The following is a 17,851-nucleotide window of genomic DNA, read 5'->3' as shown; positions in this document are numbered from 1 at the left end:
TATAATCCTTTATGTTTCTCTAGAATCATTCGTAAAGTCCCCATTTTCGTTTCAGATTTTAGTTAATTTGTGTCTTTTTCCCATAGTCCACTGAACTAAAAAGACTGTCGATTTTGTTGATCTTTTCAAAGAACCAATTTTTGATATCAATCATTAATTTTCTTTTTTAATATTCTATTTTACTTATCTCTATTCTTTATCATTTCATTCCTTCTACTAGCTTTGGGTTTAGTTTGTTCTTTTTTAGATCCTTAGGTTGTAAAGCAAGAGTTGATTTCAGTCTTTCGTATGTATTAATATCAGCGTTTACAGCCATAAATCTCTCTCAGTTATGCTTTCTTTGTGTTCCATGTGTTTTGGTGTATCATGTTTTCATTTTCATTAATCTCTAAGTATTTTCTAATTTCCTTTGTAATTTTTTTCCTTGATTCATTGATTTTTAAAAAGTGTTTTTAAATTTCCACAAATTCATGAATTTTTGGTCTTCTACTGAGTTGGCCAAAATGTTTGTTGAAGATTTTCTGTAAGATGTTAGAAAAACCCAAATGAACTTTTTGGCTAAACCCAATATTTCTCATTTATTTTTAAAATAGAAATATAATTCATGTTCTATACAACTGACCCATTTAACATTAACAATGCTATGGTTTCAGTACATTTACAAACATGTGCAACCATTACCACAGTCATTTTGGGAATCCTTTTATCATCTCATGTGGAAATCTTATATTCTTTAGCTGTCACCTCTGGTATTAATTTCCTAGGGTTGTCATTATAAAGTACCAAAAACTAGATGGCTTGAAACAACATAAATGCCTCAGTTTTGGAGGTTAAAAATTTGAAATCAAGGTTCTGGCAGTGCCATGCTTTAAGAATCCTTCTGTTTTAGTTTGTTTAGGCTGCTGAAAGAGAATACCATACATTGACAGGCTCATAACTAAAGAAATTTCTTTCTCACCGTCTGTAAGCTGGGAAGTCCAAGATCAAGGTGTGGGTAGATTTGGCATCTGATGAGAACATTCTCCTTGATGGCTGTCTTTCTGCTGTGTCCTCATGTGGTGGAAGGAGAAGGGTAAATCTCTGACGTCTCTTTTATAAATAAGGGCACTAATTCCATTCACCTGGGCTCAACCCTCATAACCAAAGATCTCACCTCCAAACACACTCACATTTGTGACTAGCTTTCAGTATATGAATTTTGGGAGAACACAAACATTCAGTGTCTAACACCTTCGGTACCTCTTCTGGTTTCTAGTTGTTTGGTTTGTAGATGCATTATTCTAGTCACAAGGCCATCTTTTCCCTGTGTGTCTTCACTCTGTCTTCGTTAGTGTCTGTGTCCAGAGTTTTCCTTTTCATAAGAACATCAGTCCCATGGGGGTTAGAACCCACCTTAATGATCTCATTTTCACTCGATTACTTTGTTTTTCAAACAAGACCAAATTCTGAGGTACTAGGGTTTGAACTTCAGGATCTTTTAGGGGCACACAATTCAATCCATAAGGATAATTCTGTACCTTTTGTCAGTCAGATGAATCCTACTCCTCCACACCCTCCCACCTCTCCAACTCTAAGCAACCACTAATCTTCCTGTTTATATAGATTTTCCTTTTCCAAATTTTCATAGGAGTGGAATCACAACAGCATGTGGTCTTTTGTGACTTGCTTTTTCACTTGATGTTTTTGTGGTTCATCCATATTGTAACATATATATATATCAGTGCTTTCTTCATATTTTATTTTTTCCTGGTGGATATTAAAAATTTCATTCATTCCTTGATAGATACCTTTTAGTTACATGAGTCATGCTGTTATAATATTCATGTACAAGTTTCTGTGTGGACAAATGATTTCATTGCTCTGGGGTATATACCCAGGAATGGAATTACTGGGTTGAATGGTAATACTATGATTAATCATTTGAGAAACTGCCTCATCAACATTGTTCTCCAAGGTGATTGGATCATTTTACATTCTTACCAGCAACGCATGAGACTTCTAATTTCTACATCTTCTTGACCAAATTGCTGTTATCTGACTTTTTGATTAGCCATCCTAGTGGACGTGAAGTAGTGTCTCAAAGTGGTTTTGTGTTTCCCTGATGAATGATAAAACATCTTTCATGTGCTTGTTAAGCATCTGTGTATTTTTTTTGGAGAAATCTCTCTTCATAACCTTTGTTTTTAAATTGAGTTTGTATTTTTATTATTCAGTTACATGGGTTCTTCAATTATTCTAGATATGTCCCTTATCAGGTATATGATTTGTAAATATTTTCCACCATTCTGCTGGTTGCCATTTCATGTTGAGAGTATGCTTTGAAGCAAAATTGTCTAATCTTGATGAAATCCAATCATCCCCTTTTGTTGCTCTAGATTTTGGTGTCATATCTAAGAATTCTTCATCAAACCCAAGGCCATGAAGATTTACCTCTATGTTTTCTTCTAGGAGTTAAAATTTTTTGCTTTCTATTCAGGTTTTTTATTTTTTTAAGGTAATTTTTGTACCTGGTGTGAGGTGGGATCGTTTCATTTTTGCTAACTGTCCGGTTGATTCAGTACTATTTGTCAAACAGACAACTGTTTTCCCTTTGGTTGATTCTTCACACCCTTTATGAAAATCAATTGACCATAGAGGCAGAGGTTTATTTCTGAACTCGCACTGTCTGCATAACTATTGCTTTTTATAATTAATTGTGAAACTGAAAAATATGTCCACCTACTTTGTTAGGTCCACTTTCTCTTAGCCTCCACTCATTTTTCATTCTTTTTTCTCTGTTCGAACTGCCTAGTCTCTTGTTATTCTATCTCCAAGTCCACCAATTCTCTCTTCTGCCAGATAAATGTTAAGTCATTCTGCTGCTGCTGCTAAGTTGCTTCAGTCGTGTCTGACTCTGTGCGACCCCATAGATGGTAGCCCACCAGGCTCCCTAGTGAATTGCTTATTTCAGTTATCGTTCAAGTCCAGAGTTTCTATATAAAAAATTTTTTATTGATATCCTTAATTTGACAAAGACATTGTCATTGTACCTTCAATTCCTTAATCAAGCTTTCCTTTAGTTCTGTGAACATATTGACAATGGCTACTTCAAAATATTTTTCTGTTAAACCTAACAACTAGTGGTTCTCACAGGCAGTTTCTGCTGCCTTATTTCCAGTGTGGAAGTCGTACTTTTCAATTTCTTTGCATCTCGTAATATTTTTGTTGGAAAGGGCACATTTTAGATAATGTATTGTAGCAACTTTGAGTACTGGTTCAACCCCCTCTGGGGCTTATTTCCTAATTTAGTAACTGGTCATGCTCCTCTGCGGGCTTCTCCAGGCAAGAATATTGGAGTAGGTAGCCATTCCCTTCTCCAGGGGATCGTCCCAACCCAGGGATTGAACCTGGGTTTCCTGCATTACAGGCAGATTCTTTACTGTCTGAGCCACCAGGGAAGCCCTACTTTTTTTTTTTTTCAGATTATTTTAGTGAAATCTACTTCCCCATCCATCCCCCATCCATCCTCCAGTGTTAAGTTGGACGTTCCTCTTCAGGGAGGCACAGCTCCAGGTATGCCCAAGTCACTTTGGGATAACAGAGTTGTTGTTGGGACTCTCTTCTCTTTCCTTGACCCTACAGTCAGATGTTAAAGCTGTTAGATCCATGAATAGCTGGTTCATTGCTCTATTATTTATATCAATGTCCTAGAGCAAAAATTTTTAATCAGATTATAGCTTTTGAGGGGGATGAAGTTTCTGAGGTTGTTCTTGTGTAGTCACTAAGTCATGTCCGACTCTGCAACCCCATGGACTGCAGCACGCCAGGCTTCCCTGTCCTTCACTATTTCCTGGCGTTTTGATATTTGATTTGTTCCTGGTGTTTGATATTTCAAGAGCCAAGGAGGGCTTCTTCCAGATGTCTTATTCTTGAAAGCTAGCCAACTTATATACTTTATCTTCGTTAGATCCATGGACCTCTTCCCTATACAACCTCCATTGTTTTTTGAGAATGCTCTTAAATTTCTCCATGTTGTAAACAAAGCCAGTTCCTTTGTGATGCGATTAGGAACTATTTGTTTTACATGTTTATCTCCCCTCCTTCCTCCCAAACAAAATCTCAGAGCCAGGATTCTGAAGCTGAGGATGATGGCAAATTTCTGAGTAACACTGTGCTCTAGGGGCTAAACATGGTCCGGGGGGTACTACCTGAGGTCCTCTTGGCTTACTTCTCCTGGACTAGAACCACCACCTCATGGGCCAGAGGAAGGACTATCAAAGCTACATTATTCTCAGCACACCACATCCAGGGCAGAGCCTCCATCCTACAGGGAGGAAGGAGACAGCCCTTGCCACTTGACCACACTGACCTGGGACTTAAGTTTCCAGCAAAAGGCAGTTGTGGGCACAGTAAGAAAGCACTGAAGTCTTGCTCCTCCTGGTTTGTAGAGGTACAGGGGCATGAGATTCCTGGCTGCAGCAGTCTGGACTGGGGTCTGTGCCTCGCTGAGCTGGGAGATGGGAGAGGGGCAATCAGGTTTGGTTTAAAATACCAAATTCTCAGCTTTCCTACAGAATTTTCTTATATTTTCGTGAATAGATGTTTCCTCATTTACTAATTCTGTCCTTAAGAGCCATTCTTGTAAGTTTTGTTTTTAAAAAATATTTATTGCTGTGTTGGGTCTTCTTTGCTGCACTAGTGCTTTCTCTAGTTGCAGTGATCAGAGGCTATTTTCTAGTGGCGGTACCTGGGCTTTTCATTGTGGTGGCTTGTCTTGTTGTGGAGCATGGGCTCTAGGGCATTGTGGGTTAGTAGTTGGGGCTCACAGGCACTAGAGCATAGTCTCAGTAGTTGTGGCATAGACTTAGTTGCTCAATGGCATGTGGAATCTTCCTGGACCAGGGATTGAACTCATGTCCCTGGCAGGTAGATTCTTAACCCTTAGACCACCAGGCAAGTCCCTAGCGATTTAAAATGGTTACTTTTAATACTTCTCACCAGTTACTGGGGAGCAGGGTCAGCAGAGCAGGGTCAGCAGAGCTCCTCAGGCTGTCTTAGCAAAAGTTGCACCCTGCACATTTAATTAATATTGTCATAAAATTCATTTTTCTTTTTTGGTGGCACCATGCAGCATCTTTGTTCTCGGATTAGGGGTTGAGCCCATGTACCCCCTCACCCCATCCTTACAGTGGAAGCACGGAGTCCTAACCAATGGATTGCCAGGGGATTCCCCCACATTTAATTCTTAAAGCATAGGTTTAATTAGGACTGTTGAAAAACTTACTTGTACTGATTCAGTATTTCCTTAAAAGCCCAAGGTCTTAAGAGATCTGCTTCCAACTTAGATCTGATTTTACTTTCCACTGGACTTGAGTCAGTTTGAGCTCCTTCCAAAGAAATGCTGCCTTTTATGTCTCATTGTCTTCACTCATAGCATTCTACTTTTCCTTTCCCAAATTGCAGCACACGTAAATCCTATAAACCCATCAAGGTCCAGTTTCCGTGTCACATGCTCCATCATCTCCCTAAAATTCACGCATACCTCTAGTCAGATGTAGCGAGCGTCTGTGTAATCGCCTAACAAAGGGAAGAAAATTACATCCATTGGAAATCTACCAAATGCCAAACTACATTCACCATTCAATTGTTTCATTTGATTATGAAACTCTACCAAATAGGTATGTTGTTGTTCAGTCGCTAAGTCGTGTCAGACTCTTTGTAACCCCATGGACTGCAGCATGCCAGATGTCTCTGTCCCTCCCACTTCTTGGAGTTCACCCAAGTTCATGTCCACTGAATCTGTGATGCCATCCAACCATCTCATCCTCTGCCGCCCTCTTCTCCTTTTGCCTTTAAACTTTCCTGGCATCAGGGTCTTTTCCAATGAGTCAGCCGTTTGCATCAGCTGGCCAAAATATTCGAGCTTCAGATTCAGCATCAGTCCTTCCAATGAATATTCAGGACTGATTTCTTTTAGGATTGACTGGCTTGATCTCCTTTGCTGTCCAAATCTTCTCCAGCACCACAGTTCAAAAGCATCAATTCTTCAGTGCTCAGCATTCTTTATGGTCCAACTCTTGACATCCATACATGAGTACTGGAAAGACCATAGCTTTGCCTAGACCAACCTTTGTTGACAAATTATGTCTTTGCTTTTTAATAAACTGTCTAGGTTTGTCATGGCCTTCCAAGAAGCATGCTTCTTTTAATTTCATGGGTGCAGTCACCATCCACACTGATTTGGACCCCAAGAAGAGAAAATCTGTCACTGCTTCCATTTTCTACCTATTTGTCATGAAGTGATGAGACCAGATGCCATGATCTTAGTTTTTTGAATGTTGAGTTTTAAGCCAGACTTTTCTATCCTCATTTCAAAGATGAGAAAAGCTGAGATATAGACAGGTTAAATAATTTGTCCTAGTCTCGAAGCTGGCGAGTTTCAAAGCCTAGATTAGCATAGACAGAGTTTATACAATGTTTCTTTAGCTTGGGGATCAAACATGTATGAAAATATATGTAAATGTTTTACTCAGCATGTGGTAGCTATTATCTCCTTCCGTAGGCTGGACACACTGGTTTGCATATAGCAGATATATGTATTTGCTAAATTAATGAATTTATGAATGTTCTGATAAAAACCATTCTGTATTTCAAACTAAGGCCATGTAGTTTTTAATTTTACATTTTGAAACATCCCAATAATCCTACTTATAAATGTCTTATGAAATTGGTATTTCATTCTAACCAATTGTTGCTGTTCAGTTGTTAAGCCATGTCCAATTCTTTGTGACTCCATGGATTGTAGCATGCCAGGCTGCTTTGTCCTTCACATCTATATTCTATTACAAAAACACCAGGCAATCAACACATGAACATTTAACACAAATGTAGCCAGAGCTCAATATATTATTATTAAACACATTAAAAAAAATGATTCTTTTGACTTTTCGTTAATATTTGATCCAAGGACCATAGTTGAACTGTCAGCAGTTCTTCCTTTTCTTCTTGGCTGCATTGTGCAGCTTGCAGAATCTCAGTTTCTGACCATGGATGGATTCCCGACCATGTATCGATTCCAGTGAAAGCCCGGAATCCTAACTACTAGGCCATAAGGGAACTCCCAGCAATTCTTCGTAGAAGAAATTCACTCTGCAAAACTATTGAAGAAGAGAAATGTGCAATATCATTAACAAATCAAGGTATATTTCTACTCTACGAAAACATGGGAAGTATATTTTTTCACTAAATTTGGCATTCATTTATCAATATATCATAGAACTAGTGAAATCATAAGAAATGCAAAGTATAAGATTCCTCTTTTAAGTATTATCCTGTCATTTCTAGCCCAACATAACAAATGGTCTTGTATAGTATAAAAGGGAACTCCTATTGTTTAATTATTCCTAATAAAAAACTTCAAATATTCATCAGTGGATATCAAATAAATAGGTCAAGTGACATAATTCTTTATTCCCACTAAGATGAAATCAGACAAATGAGACAGTGTTCCATTTCCACCAAGAATTTTAAACGAATAACTGAGAAGAGACACAAGTGAAAAAGATATAAACAAATTCTACTAGTAAGATTTAAATATGGCACTATACAAAGATTTAAATATTTTCTACCTCATGCTATTTGTTATTGGAGTGTAGTCTATAAAGAATCAGAACACTAGGAATTTATATTATTAGACTATACTTTACTTTGAAATTAGGCTTCCTAACATAAAACAATATAACTAATGTCTCTCTATTGCTTGTCCCTTGGAATAGTGATTCTTTAATACGAATTTGATTTCTCTCCAAAAGGGAATTAATTCTAACTAGTAAAGTATTTTCAGATACTCAAGTTATTGATGAATTCATAAGTGAAATAACTGCCTGCACTGGTCAGATGTGGAGAAACTTCACCTCATATTTAAGATAATTAATTTTTAGGCCTAGAGTCCTCCCACAAATTTTAATGCTGCTACTTATCTCTAAATCTAAACATATGCCTACTAAAATGTAGCAAGCTCTTTTTGAAGTGTTCAAAAGACATGAAAAGTAATATTATCTTAAATTAACATCTATAAAAGTAAATTTATAAATATAATTACATAACTAGGAAATGATTACATGAAAATGTTTAGCAGACATTAGACGTAGAAAAATGATACAAATTAAAACATTTTTTACTAAAAGTATCTGAAAGTTACAGACTAAAAATATTAATCCTATCTATAATAACTGTAAGTAACCAAGTCATAACCTCAAAAAGTTAAAAACACTTAGAAGATGAAACTATCTTTTTGGTACTAATATTTAATAACTAATAAGCAGTTAGTTTTACTTAAAAGGAATCCACTCTATCTTTCAACTATTATTACTGCCATTTTGCTTCTTTTTTCAACAAAACAGTTAAATGCCTTCCAATTATAAAGCGAGGTTAAACATCATAATAATTTACACTAAGGTAATTTTCATGGAACTTTAAATTTTGAAAAAGGAAAACACACCTATTCAACAGGAAGAAACAATCTTCTTTATTAACCTCACTGTATATTCAGAAAGGATTAAAAAACACACACATTTGCTGGGCCACAAAACTGTACCAAAAGTATTTCCTTACAAAATAACTTCACAAACCAATAGTCCTGGACTGACACAAAGACATATATTGACACACATCAGCATGAATTAATACACAATTCAAATGTTTTTGCAGCAAATTTCTAGCAGACCTTTATTCCCTTAATGAGGGAGTGTACTTTTTTAACTCTTTAAAAATCGTAATAAAAAATTACAAAATAACATAAATGTAGAATTAAGGCTGAGACTATATAATCTAGTATTAATAAAGTCAAACAATGTTTATAAAACTGATGCTGCTGCATATTATATATATATATACATATATACACAAGATAAATTTTTAGAATTTAGAAATTTAAAATGCTACTGGCTGTCAAAAGTTAACCCACCAATTTAGTATTTTTCCATGTATCTTAAGATGTGAATTCCAAGATACCTGTGCTTTTCTATTTTTATTCTGAATTAAGAGTTTCCTCTCATATTTACAATTAAATACCTAACCTCTAGAACTTTCCTTAGACACGACAAACAGTTCTGTTAAATAAATTCACACAAAAGTAATAAAAAGGTCTGCTCTCAAGAAATAGTTCTAGCATATTCGTGATAAACATACTGAAAAACAGTATATACACTTGTCTTCAGGATTAATAAATGCTATGTGCCAGCTGTGCAGTCACTGCTGTAATTGCATCTTTTCCTCTGACACATTTGCAAGATAATGACAACCAAAGGCCCTGACAACTGGAATAATTCCAGTAAGCCCACACTGTCGAGTGAGATTGACAAAACTGAATGGTTGCTTCCAGCCCTGTCTGGCTAAACATGGAAATGCAAGCCTAGATTCTTGTATCATCCCCAGAAATATTCATCATAAGTCACCCTCTTGGTCTTCTCAAACAGAGCTGCAGAAGGCAGGGCATTCTTAGAGAGACCAATGGCCTCCTCTTCTGTCATCTCTCACACATCAGTTTTGGTTATAATCCTGATCAAAGTGGAAAAAAACACAGTTAGGTTTTATATACCAAAGTTCTCCTCCCCTGTAACTCCCTCATCAGACCTGTGTGGTTAAATATGCAGTGGAACTGTGTTCTAGTAATTATAGTAATTCTTGGTATAAACAGACTTAATTAAATCCTTGTATGTAAGCATTTCTTTCACATGTATACAACAAACAAAAGCTTGACAGAAAAGCAGAAGTTAACATATATAGAGGAAGACGTAAATTCTGTGTAGCATAGTTCTTTGGATTGGTGTATCCTAGATCCAAATTTTGCAGATTATTGCTTATTTTCCCCTTTCCTAAAATGAAATTACCATTTAAAAATTTTAACAAGAATTATAATGCTTATTAGAGAAAGGTCACAAAGATAAAGCAAAAACATTCAAAAATACCCATAACTATTTACATACAGAGGATGAACATTGTAGGATATATTTATGCAGATATTTTCTTACTCAGACATATTTTCTTTTTCTCCTTGGGGGGGGCTATGCTGGGGTCTTCGTTGCTTTGAGTAGCTTTTTCTCTAGTTGTGGCAAGTGGGGGCTACTTTCTAGTTGTGGTACAAGGGCTTCTCATTGAAGTGGCTTCTCTTGTTGCTGAGCACAGGTTCTAAGGCGCACAGGCTTCAGTAGTTGGGGCTCATGGGCTCAGTTGGGGCACAGGCTCAATAATTGTGGCACACAGCCTTAGTGGAATCTTTCCAGACCAGGGATTGAACCTGTGTCTCCTGCACTGGCAGGCGGATTCTATACCACTGAACCACCAAGGAAGCCCTATACTTTCTTTTTAAACAACAGTTCCCTGAACTGCCATCTCCAAATAAAAGACACACAATTTTGGTAAAGAGCTAATTTGTAATCTTTATGAGTAGAAAATAGATTAGAAAACCGAAGTCTCTACTGAAGAAAATGAGTCTACTGCATAATATATACTGCCAAGTATATTCTGTTGATTCTAAAATCCACATTTTCCCACATTTAACATCTCTGAAATCTACCTTATAATGTCATGAGTTAATCTGCAGTATTTTCTTTCAGTGCCTCATGGAATAATGATGTTTCTAATGATTACTGACATCTTACAGTTGATGAAACATGGTATATAATCCCTATAAAAGCCATCAATATATAAATAGGTAATACACACACACTAATAATAACATATAAACACATACATTATGTTGCTATTTCCTACTGCTGAATTTGTTTTCCATTGTATGGATGAAATCACTATTTCAATATTAAAGATACTTTCATTTCAAATGCAGTAACATTTTTGATATAGTGTGATTTATGGGTAACAGGCAGAGACTGGGGATGAGGAAATTACTAATTAAACAGTGATTTAAATTTTAAATTGAAATTTAAAGTGATATTAGATTTCCCAAAGATAAGCAGGATGTAAACAGGAAGCCACAGGCTAGAATACAGCAAATTTGCAACCTAAATCTTCTCACCTGCCACCACAAAGCTTGATGACAACAGCTTTCTCATGTATGTTTTTAGTGTATGCAAAAAGGTATACTGACAATATGGGTCTCTCTCTGAAAACATTTACACTCTTCCCCCTTTTCTTGTTATTCCACAAATTTGCTATGAATTTTCTTGGTGTATCTTCTGTCAGTCATTGTACTGGGCCTTCAACAGGCCCTTTCATCCCTGGGAATTCTCTTCCACATGTTGTTTCTTCTCCCATTTTCTTCTTTCTAGGATTCCTGATAGTCTGAATTGGTTCTCTACATCTCCCCCCTTCTCTTCACGTATTTCCCCTTATTTTTCTGGGAAGTTTCCTTTACTTTAGTCCTTTAAAATTTCCCCCCTCCTTGCCTGGCTTCTGCTGCTGTCCTTTGAAGGCTTTAATTTCAGCAATGGGATCTGTAATCCTGTCCTGGCTGTATCTTTCTCCTAACATCCTCTTGGTTTCACGAATGTAACTCCTTCCACAATCTAATCAGAAATTACACAGTTTTCAAAAGAGTTCAGCTGAATCATCTTCCAGGGTTGGTTTTGTTATTTATCTTGGATTTCCCCTCACATGTTGTTGACTCCCCTCATATGCATGATGACTCTTGGCTGTACAATTACATTTAAGAAAGAGGACTGTGCTGCTGGTCTGGATTTAGTCTACTGTTAATAAAAATAGAACTGTTTTCCCATTAAGGCTGCTCTCTGAGTAGGAATTTTAAGGGATGAGGGAGCAGGGGAGTGGACAAGAAGGCTTTGCTTTAAGGGTGTGGCTGGAGAGCCAACTAGCAGGTTGCTAGTTTGTAGATGTTGGCAACAGACAAGCCTCTAGGGTGCCACCAACTACACAGGAAGCCATGATACCAACTTTTAATTAACTAATTAGCACTGTTATCTAACTTCCTGGTGAGAGCATTAATACCTAGAAACAAGAGAACAGAGCTCTCAGAGCCTGGGGTTGAAAACTTGGCATGGTCTAGGCTCCGTTCTCTCTTCTTTTCCATTTTGCTCCCTCCTGTTTTGGGCTGGACTTCTCTGAGTCCAAGGTTCCACCAGGCAGACTGTGTCCCACTGTCTCTTGATTATTCCCAGAACCTCCTCCTTGATATTCCAGCCTTGTTTCTATCCTGTAATCCCCAGAAAACCTCAATCAAATGTGAAGGCAGAGGAAGACAGTTTCAGACATGCAGTTTCTATCTATATACTTTTCCTGAGAAGTTATAAGAGAATGACAAGGAAGCCAAGAAACAACCTCTTGTTGTTCAACAAGAGGTTGAACAACAAGATTCAACCCAAGAGAGCAGTCAAGGAGGACCCAGAAGACCTACAGGGTTACTAGTAACAGTCACTAAAGCGGGTGGAAGAATACATGATCAAGTTACACAGTGAAAGAAAAAAGAAAGAATATTAGAAACTCCAGAGATGTTAACAACATTGAAGAAACAATCTAAATAAGAACTGGATCAAAATTCAACATGATTTTAAGAAATGATGGTTTAGAAGATTTACTTGACTTTGATGTTTGGAACACTGGTGGCCTAAGTAGGGTCCTGACATTAGAATCTTACAGAGGGAAATGTAATCCTAGCACACAACTCTGCCTATACCATCATCAGAGCCACAATAATATATGTTGCTTATCACTTAATAACTTTGAAAAGAGCACAGAGGTCTTCGTTGATGGTTGCTAGAGAGAACGTAACCAAATAACCACAAGAAAGGTAAATTTCTAAAATAATTCAGAACAATTTAGCCCAAAAGTCATTAGCCGGGCAACACAAGACAGACCTCCACACCAAGGTGCTGGGTGGGCTGCACTGTCTGAAAACTGATAAAACAAGACTGACATACATAAATGTGTACCAAAAATGGAGGCAACAACAGAATAACTAAAGCAGTTAAAACCAAGGCTGCCTCTGGGAACCGGGATGGGGTAAGGGTACAGTGGAAAACAAGATCTCATCACCATGAGCTCTTTCGATACCTGTGCTGTCCAGTCTGGTAGCCATGAGCCACATGTGGCTCCAGAACACTTGCAATGTGCTAGTCCTAACAGATTTGCTGTCCTCTGAATTTTGAAGACTTTGTATGAAAGAGAATTTAAAATATCTCATTAGTAATTTCTATACTACTGGCAGCATGTTGCAATGATAATACTTTGTATAACTGTGTTCAATAAAATATACTATTAAAATTTAATCTGTTTCTTTTAAAATGGTGCCTAGAAAATGTTAAATTATATGTGTAGTTCACATTATACAGTATAATACATATATATACCATTTGATTTATATACATGCATGACTTTAATGAAAATACCATTACTATTACTAAATACCATTACTAACAAACTAAAAAAAGAAACTTTAGCCCATACCACCTCGGAATTGCTACAAAATCTTAATTAACAAGATCCAGATCAATGGCATCGGTTGTGGTTCTGCAGTGATTGTAAGTCTTAACTGTAGTAAGTCCATGCAAGAGAGCCTATGAACATGGACTTTAAGTCTAGAACTGCTTGGCAGGAACTTCCTCACTTGGGTCTCTTAAAAAACTGGAAAAATGTTCCCCGTCTTCCATAAAATACTTCTTTGCCATTTATGGCAAGCCTACAGAAAAGCAGAAGAAATAATAACCTTTTGCCCTTTCTTGTTTTGATTTGCTGTCACTTTTTTGTCTTCTAGTGTTTTAGAATATATCCCAGACATCATATTATTTAACTGTTAAATACCTCTGTACATATTTCTAACTGTATATTTATTTTACTGTAAACTCTATGATGCTGCTATACACAAAAATCACAATTCCTCAATATATCTAATATCCAGGTGATTAAAAATTTACCCAAATTTTTTCAAAATTGTCATCTTGAAGATTCAAACCCAGGTCCAAAGAAGCTGTACAATGTACACTTGACGGTTACACCTTTCAGTTCCTTTTACTCTATAACCAATGGTTCATCCTTCTCCCTAGGCATCTTTGTTACAGCATGCGGCTTCTCATCATAGTCGCTTCTCTTGTTGTGGAGCAAGGGTTCTAGGACACATGGGCTTCAGTAGTTGTGCAACATGGGCTTAGTTGCTCTGTGGCACGTAAAATCTTCCTGGACCAGGGATCGAACCCATGTCCCCTGCATTGGCAGGCAGATTCTTAGCCACTGTGCCACCAGGGAAGTCCCTCCCTATGTTTCTTTTAATGTCATTGATTTATTAACAAAATCATCATTTAAAGTGTCCCATTCTTGACATTCTAGATTTGACTAATTGCTGCCTGGTGGCATCATTTAACTTGTTCCTAAATTTCCCTTCTTTTCTGTATACTTTTGCAGTTAATTCCTGAGGGCCCTTCTCCAATTCATGAGACATTTACGCTCTAACACCTTAAAGTATCTATTCTATGCAATAAATTAACCTCCTTTTATTCATTGAGAATGCTAGCTGTGTGAACTGTCCCAGGAATGTCATGGTTTTCTGCAGTGCTTAATTCCGGCACAGAACTCCAGCTAAGAAAGACTGAATGGAAGCTTCATTAGATTCAGCTTATTTCTTACTGAATCACATAATAGCAAATATCCTGCTTTTTAATCAATGAGTTCAGGAGTGTCAATCTGATCTTTCCATTATTATTAAGCTCCCCCCTCAATTTTTTATCTAATCATTTGTGTATCCATAGATTATTACTGCCTAAAACCTATTATTTTATTAGGAATGGCAAAAAAGTGATGTTTTCATTTTATCACACTTCTTATATACTTTATTCTCATATAAAGAACTTTTTGGTTACCCTGAATGTTCATGTAAGGAAAGAATGAACATGTCTTTTCTATATGAATATATCAATGTTCACCGTAAGGACTTGGTGTCATTTTTTCAAGATACTATTTTGGGGAAAGGCATACTGTGGCTTCTGTCTAGCTCTCCAACCACATCTTAGGGGCTCCTCTGTCTTACCCACTATCCTTTAGGCTCACAAGCATCTTCACATTTCCTCAGGCATACCAGGCGTGTTGTTTTCTGAGCTTTCAGGCCTCTTCTCCCTCTGACTATAAGCCATCCCTACAGAGCTGGCTTCCCATCCTTCACTTCTCTGCTAAAATGCATCTTCCCTAACAGCCAATCACATTCTCCCAGTGTTCTGTATCACTTCGTCCTCTGTTCTTTTGTAAAAACTTAACATCATTCTATATTTTTACATACAGAAAAAGGTTTACTTTTTCGAACTGTTCCTCTTCTGTACAAGATAACAGACCTCCTATGGGGGCAAGAACCATGTCACATTTATTCACCCAGGAACACAGAGCACAAAATAATCAAACAGTTACAATAAATATAGAATACGTAGATGGATAGGGCATGGAATACCAATTCTAAATATCATGGTCTCAGTGGAATTCCTCAAAGGTCAACAGGAGAAACTTACTCAGGCAGAGTCCAAATGAACATTCGTGATAAGGTACAAGAAACCTCAGTACTATGGGCCTTTCTTTGGGATGGCCTTACTAGCATCTAATCTGAAATGGACAAGTCTCTTCATTGAGTTACCTGCAGATGGCTTTGTTGGCTTCTTGGTGAGTTGTGCAAATGGTATATGATTTTCCAAATCATATACTATAAGCAACTTTTAAATGAGTAATGTACAAGTGATTCTGCATAGTCTATACTTGTCAAGTTGCTGATCCTATAAAGCAGAATGCAATGTATTTGAAAGTTCTCAAATAATCTGCAAAAAATCATTTTAGAAAATGATTTTTTAGAGTATCCTAGGAGGAAATATAAAATAATTTCATCTTATTTTCATTAGCCATCACTCAATTTGGTTAAAAAGAAAACAAAATTAATTCTGGTTCAAGGCAGGCAAGTAAACACCCTCATGCTATTTTTAAAGTATGATGAGCCAAGAGCTCTGAGGGCACAGTAGCCTCACCTGTTTTGTCTTGAAGCTTCTCTTCTTATTCTCTTCAGAGGAACTGGACAGTCTGTCACTGGATGAGGCAGTGAATCATTACACTTACGTGTGGGAGTCATTCCTGCAAAGACAGAAAGAAAACAGAGAAAATTAACTTTTAAAACACCAGAATTATTATAAGCAATGAAAGCAAATACTTCTTAATTTATAGAAGAAGAATTAATAAATAATACTGGGAATGCTTCTTATTACGCCTGCTGAGTTCACCCAGAGGTCAAGAGTGTCTGTGATTTAAGTTCTGGGTCATTCACACTCTTTCTTCTTGGAGCTCAATTCTCTCTAATCATGCCCACCATCTTCATGCAGAGAAGGACCTCGCAGCAAGTACAGTACCTAGTTTTTGCTCTATCAGTTTGAGATTCTTTTCGTGCTCATCAAGCTCTTGTTTTTTCCTCTTCATATCGGGAGTGTGAAGGTACTTCAGCTGCCCGTTAAGGTCCTCGTTCACACTGCCCAACCTGCACACAGCAGTGCGGTACTGCTGAAGCAGATCTACAAGGAAACCAGAGACATTTGATTATAACTACCGATACTGTATCAAAGCAGTATTTTAGGAAAGAAGAGCCAGCAACACTGAGTGTTGTGTTACAGTAACACATGGAACTACTTTTAACGTTCACGGTAAACAAATGAAAGAAAAAAACAGTTTAGACCCTGGCACAAGACTGGTGCTTATTAAACCTTAATTTTCTTCAGCTGCTTGACTTTAATAAATTTATTGTACAGTACAGGGAAAAGAAGGTACAAACTGTTTGTAGGATATATATTAACCTTAAAATGCATTCCAACATATACTAGGTGCAGACAAATACTGTTTGACTCCACTTATATGAGGTAACTAGAATAGTCAAATTCAGTCAGAAAGTACACTGGTAGATGCCAAGGGCTAGTGGATGGAAGAGACGTTTGGAGGGGGAATGGGGACTTAGTGTTCAATGGGGACAGAGTTCCAGTTTAGGAAAGTAAAAAATTCGGGACATGGATGATGGTGAGAGTTGCACAACAATGAGTGCACTCAGTACCACTGAGCTGTATAGTTTAAATATGGCTGAAATAGTATATTTTATGTGACAGAGGATAAGATGGTTGGATGGCATCACCAACTTGATAGACAAGAGTTTGATCAAGCTCCGGGAGTTGGTAATACACAGGGAAGCCTGGTGTGCTGCAGTTCATGGGGTTGCAAAGAGTCAGACACGACTGAGAGACTGAACTCAACTAAATGTGACTTTTGCCACAATTAAAAAAAAAAATCACTTTCTCAGTCAGTGTTTACATCCTGTTTGATATTCAGTATTCAATCTAATTCCACACAAATTTGGGGTGGGGGGAAGAATGCATTAAACATGGCATTATTAGAAAATCATTGCTTCCAACAGACATGACCATTTCCTTAAACACAGCTTTCAAATACTCTTGACACGTAGCTTTCAAAAAACTTAACTTTCTTTACTTTGTTTAAAAATACATTACATTAGTCAAGTTTGAGACTATTTTATTGCCTGTTTGTATGAATTACTAGACACTATAGGTTAAATACACTGACTATACTTTAGTCCATGGGTTAAGAATGGTTTATACAGTTTTAAATGAGTCCATTCTAAATGGTTATATAAATATGTTCATAACACCCTCAATTTTGTCTCCTGGCTCACAAGACTAAAATGTTTACTATTTGACCCTTTGAGACTCTAGTCACACAAAAATGTTCAGTATTCATGGGAATGGGCATACAAACATCCATATGTTTAATAAATATATACAGTGGGTTTACATATGAACCTGTGGAAGAAATTAATTTAGTCAAGAGAACATGATATATGAGATTTTCTATATGTTAAGGGTCAATAACAGTATTTAAAAAA

The 17,851-nt window shown here is 37.0% G+C and overlaps 2 protein-coding genes across 7 annotated transcripts in view; both read right to left on the bottom strand.

The window, feature by feature from the left end:
- The window catches only part of EMILIN2 (elastin microfibril interfacer 2), a 75,132-nt gene extending 67,996 nt beyond the window's left edge, over positions 1-7,136 (bottom strand). For 2 of the 4 annotated variants that reach the window (XM_081561901.1, XM_081561900.1), the window contains exons 1-2: positions 5,264-7,136; positions 4,349-4,489 (exon numbers count right to left, since the gene is read on the bottom strand). Coding sequence is in view for 2 of the 4 variants with exons in the window: in XM_081561899.1 (XP_081418025.1) it covers positions 959-1,020 (62 nt within the window). In the remaining 2 variants the exon portion in view is untranslated. Of the gene's footprint in view, positions 1-958; positions 2,101-4,348; positions 4,490-5,263 lie in introns of those variants that run through there. The other 2 variants (XM_081561899.1, XM_081561898.1) reach the window with 1 other exon arrangement.
- The window catches only part of SMCHD1 (structural maintenance of chromosomes flexible hinge domain containing 1), a 108,123-nt gene continuing 97,126 nt past the window's right edge, over positions 6,855-17,851 (bottom strand). Inside the window, exons 46-51 of one of the 3 annotated variants that reach the window (XM_081561891.1) lie at positions 16,320-16,478; positions 15,945-16,047; positions 15,218-15,272; positions 13,006-13,630; positions 9,435-9,537; positions 6,855-7,136 (exon numbers count right to left, since the gene is read on the bottom strand). In XM_081561891.1, the coding sequence (XP_081418017.1) occupies positions 13,568-13,630; positions 15,218-15,272; positions 15,945-16,047; positions 16,320-16,478 (380 nt within the window). In that variant the 3' untranslated portion in view covers positions 6,855-7,136; positions 9,435-9,537; positions 13,006-13,567. Of the gene's footprint in view, positions 7,137-8,482; positions 9,538-13,005; positions 13,631-15,217; positions 15,273-15,944; positions 16,048-16,319; positions 16,479-17,851 lie in introns of those variants that run through there. The other 2 variants (XM_081561893.1, XM_081561892.1) reach the window with 2 other exon arrangements.

Source organism: Giraffa tippelskirchi, chromosome 14 (genome assembly GCF_054371585.1).
Source record: "Giraffa tippelskirchi isolate mGirTip1 chromosome 14, T2T-mGirTip1v1.2.pri, whole genome shotgun sequence".
Classification (NCBI taxonomy): domain Eukaryota; kingdom Metazoa; phylum Chordata; class Mammalia; order Artiodactyla; family Giraffidae; genus Giraffa; species Giraffa tippelskirchi.
The sequence above is the reverse complement of the archived record's forward strand: the minus strand, read 5'-3'. Positions and strand labels throughout refer to the sequence as shown.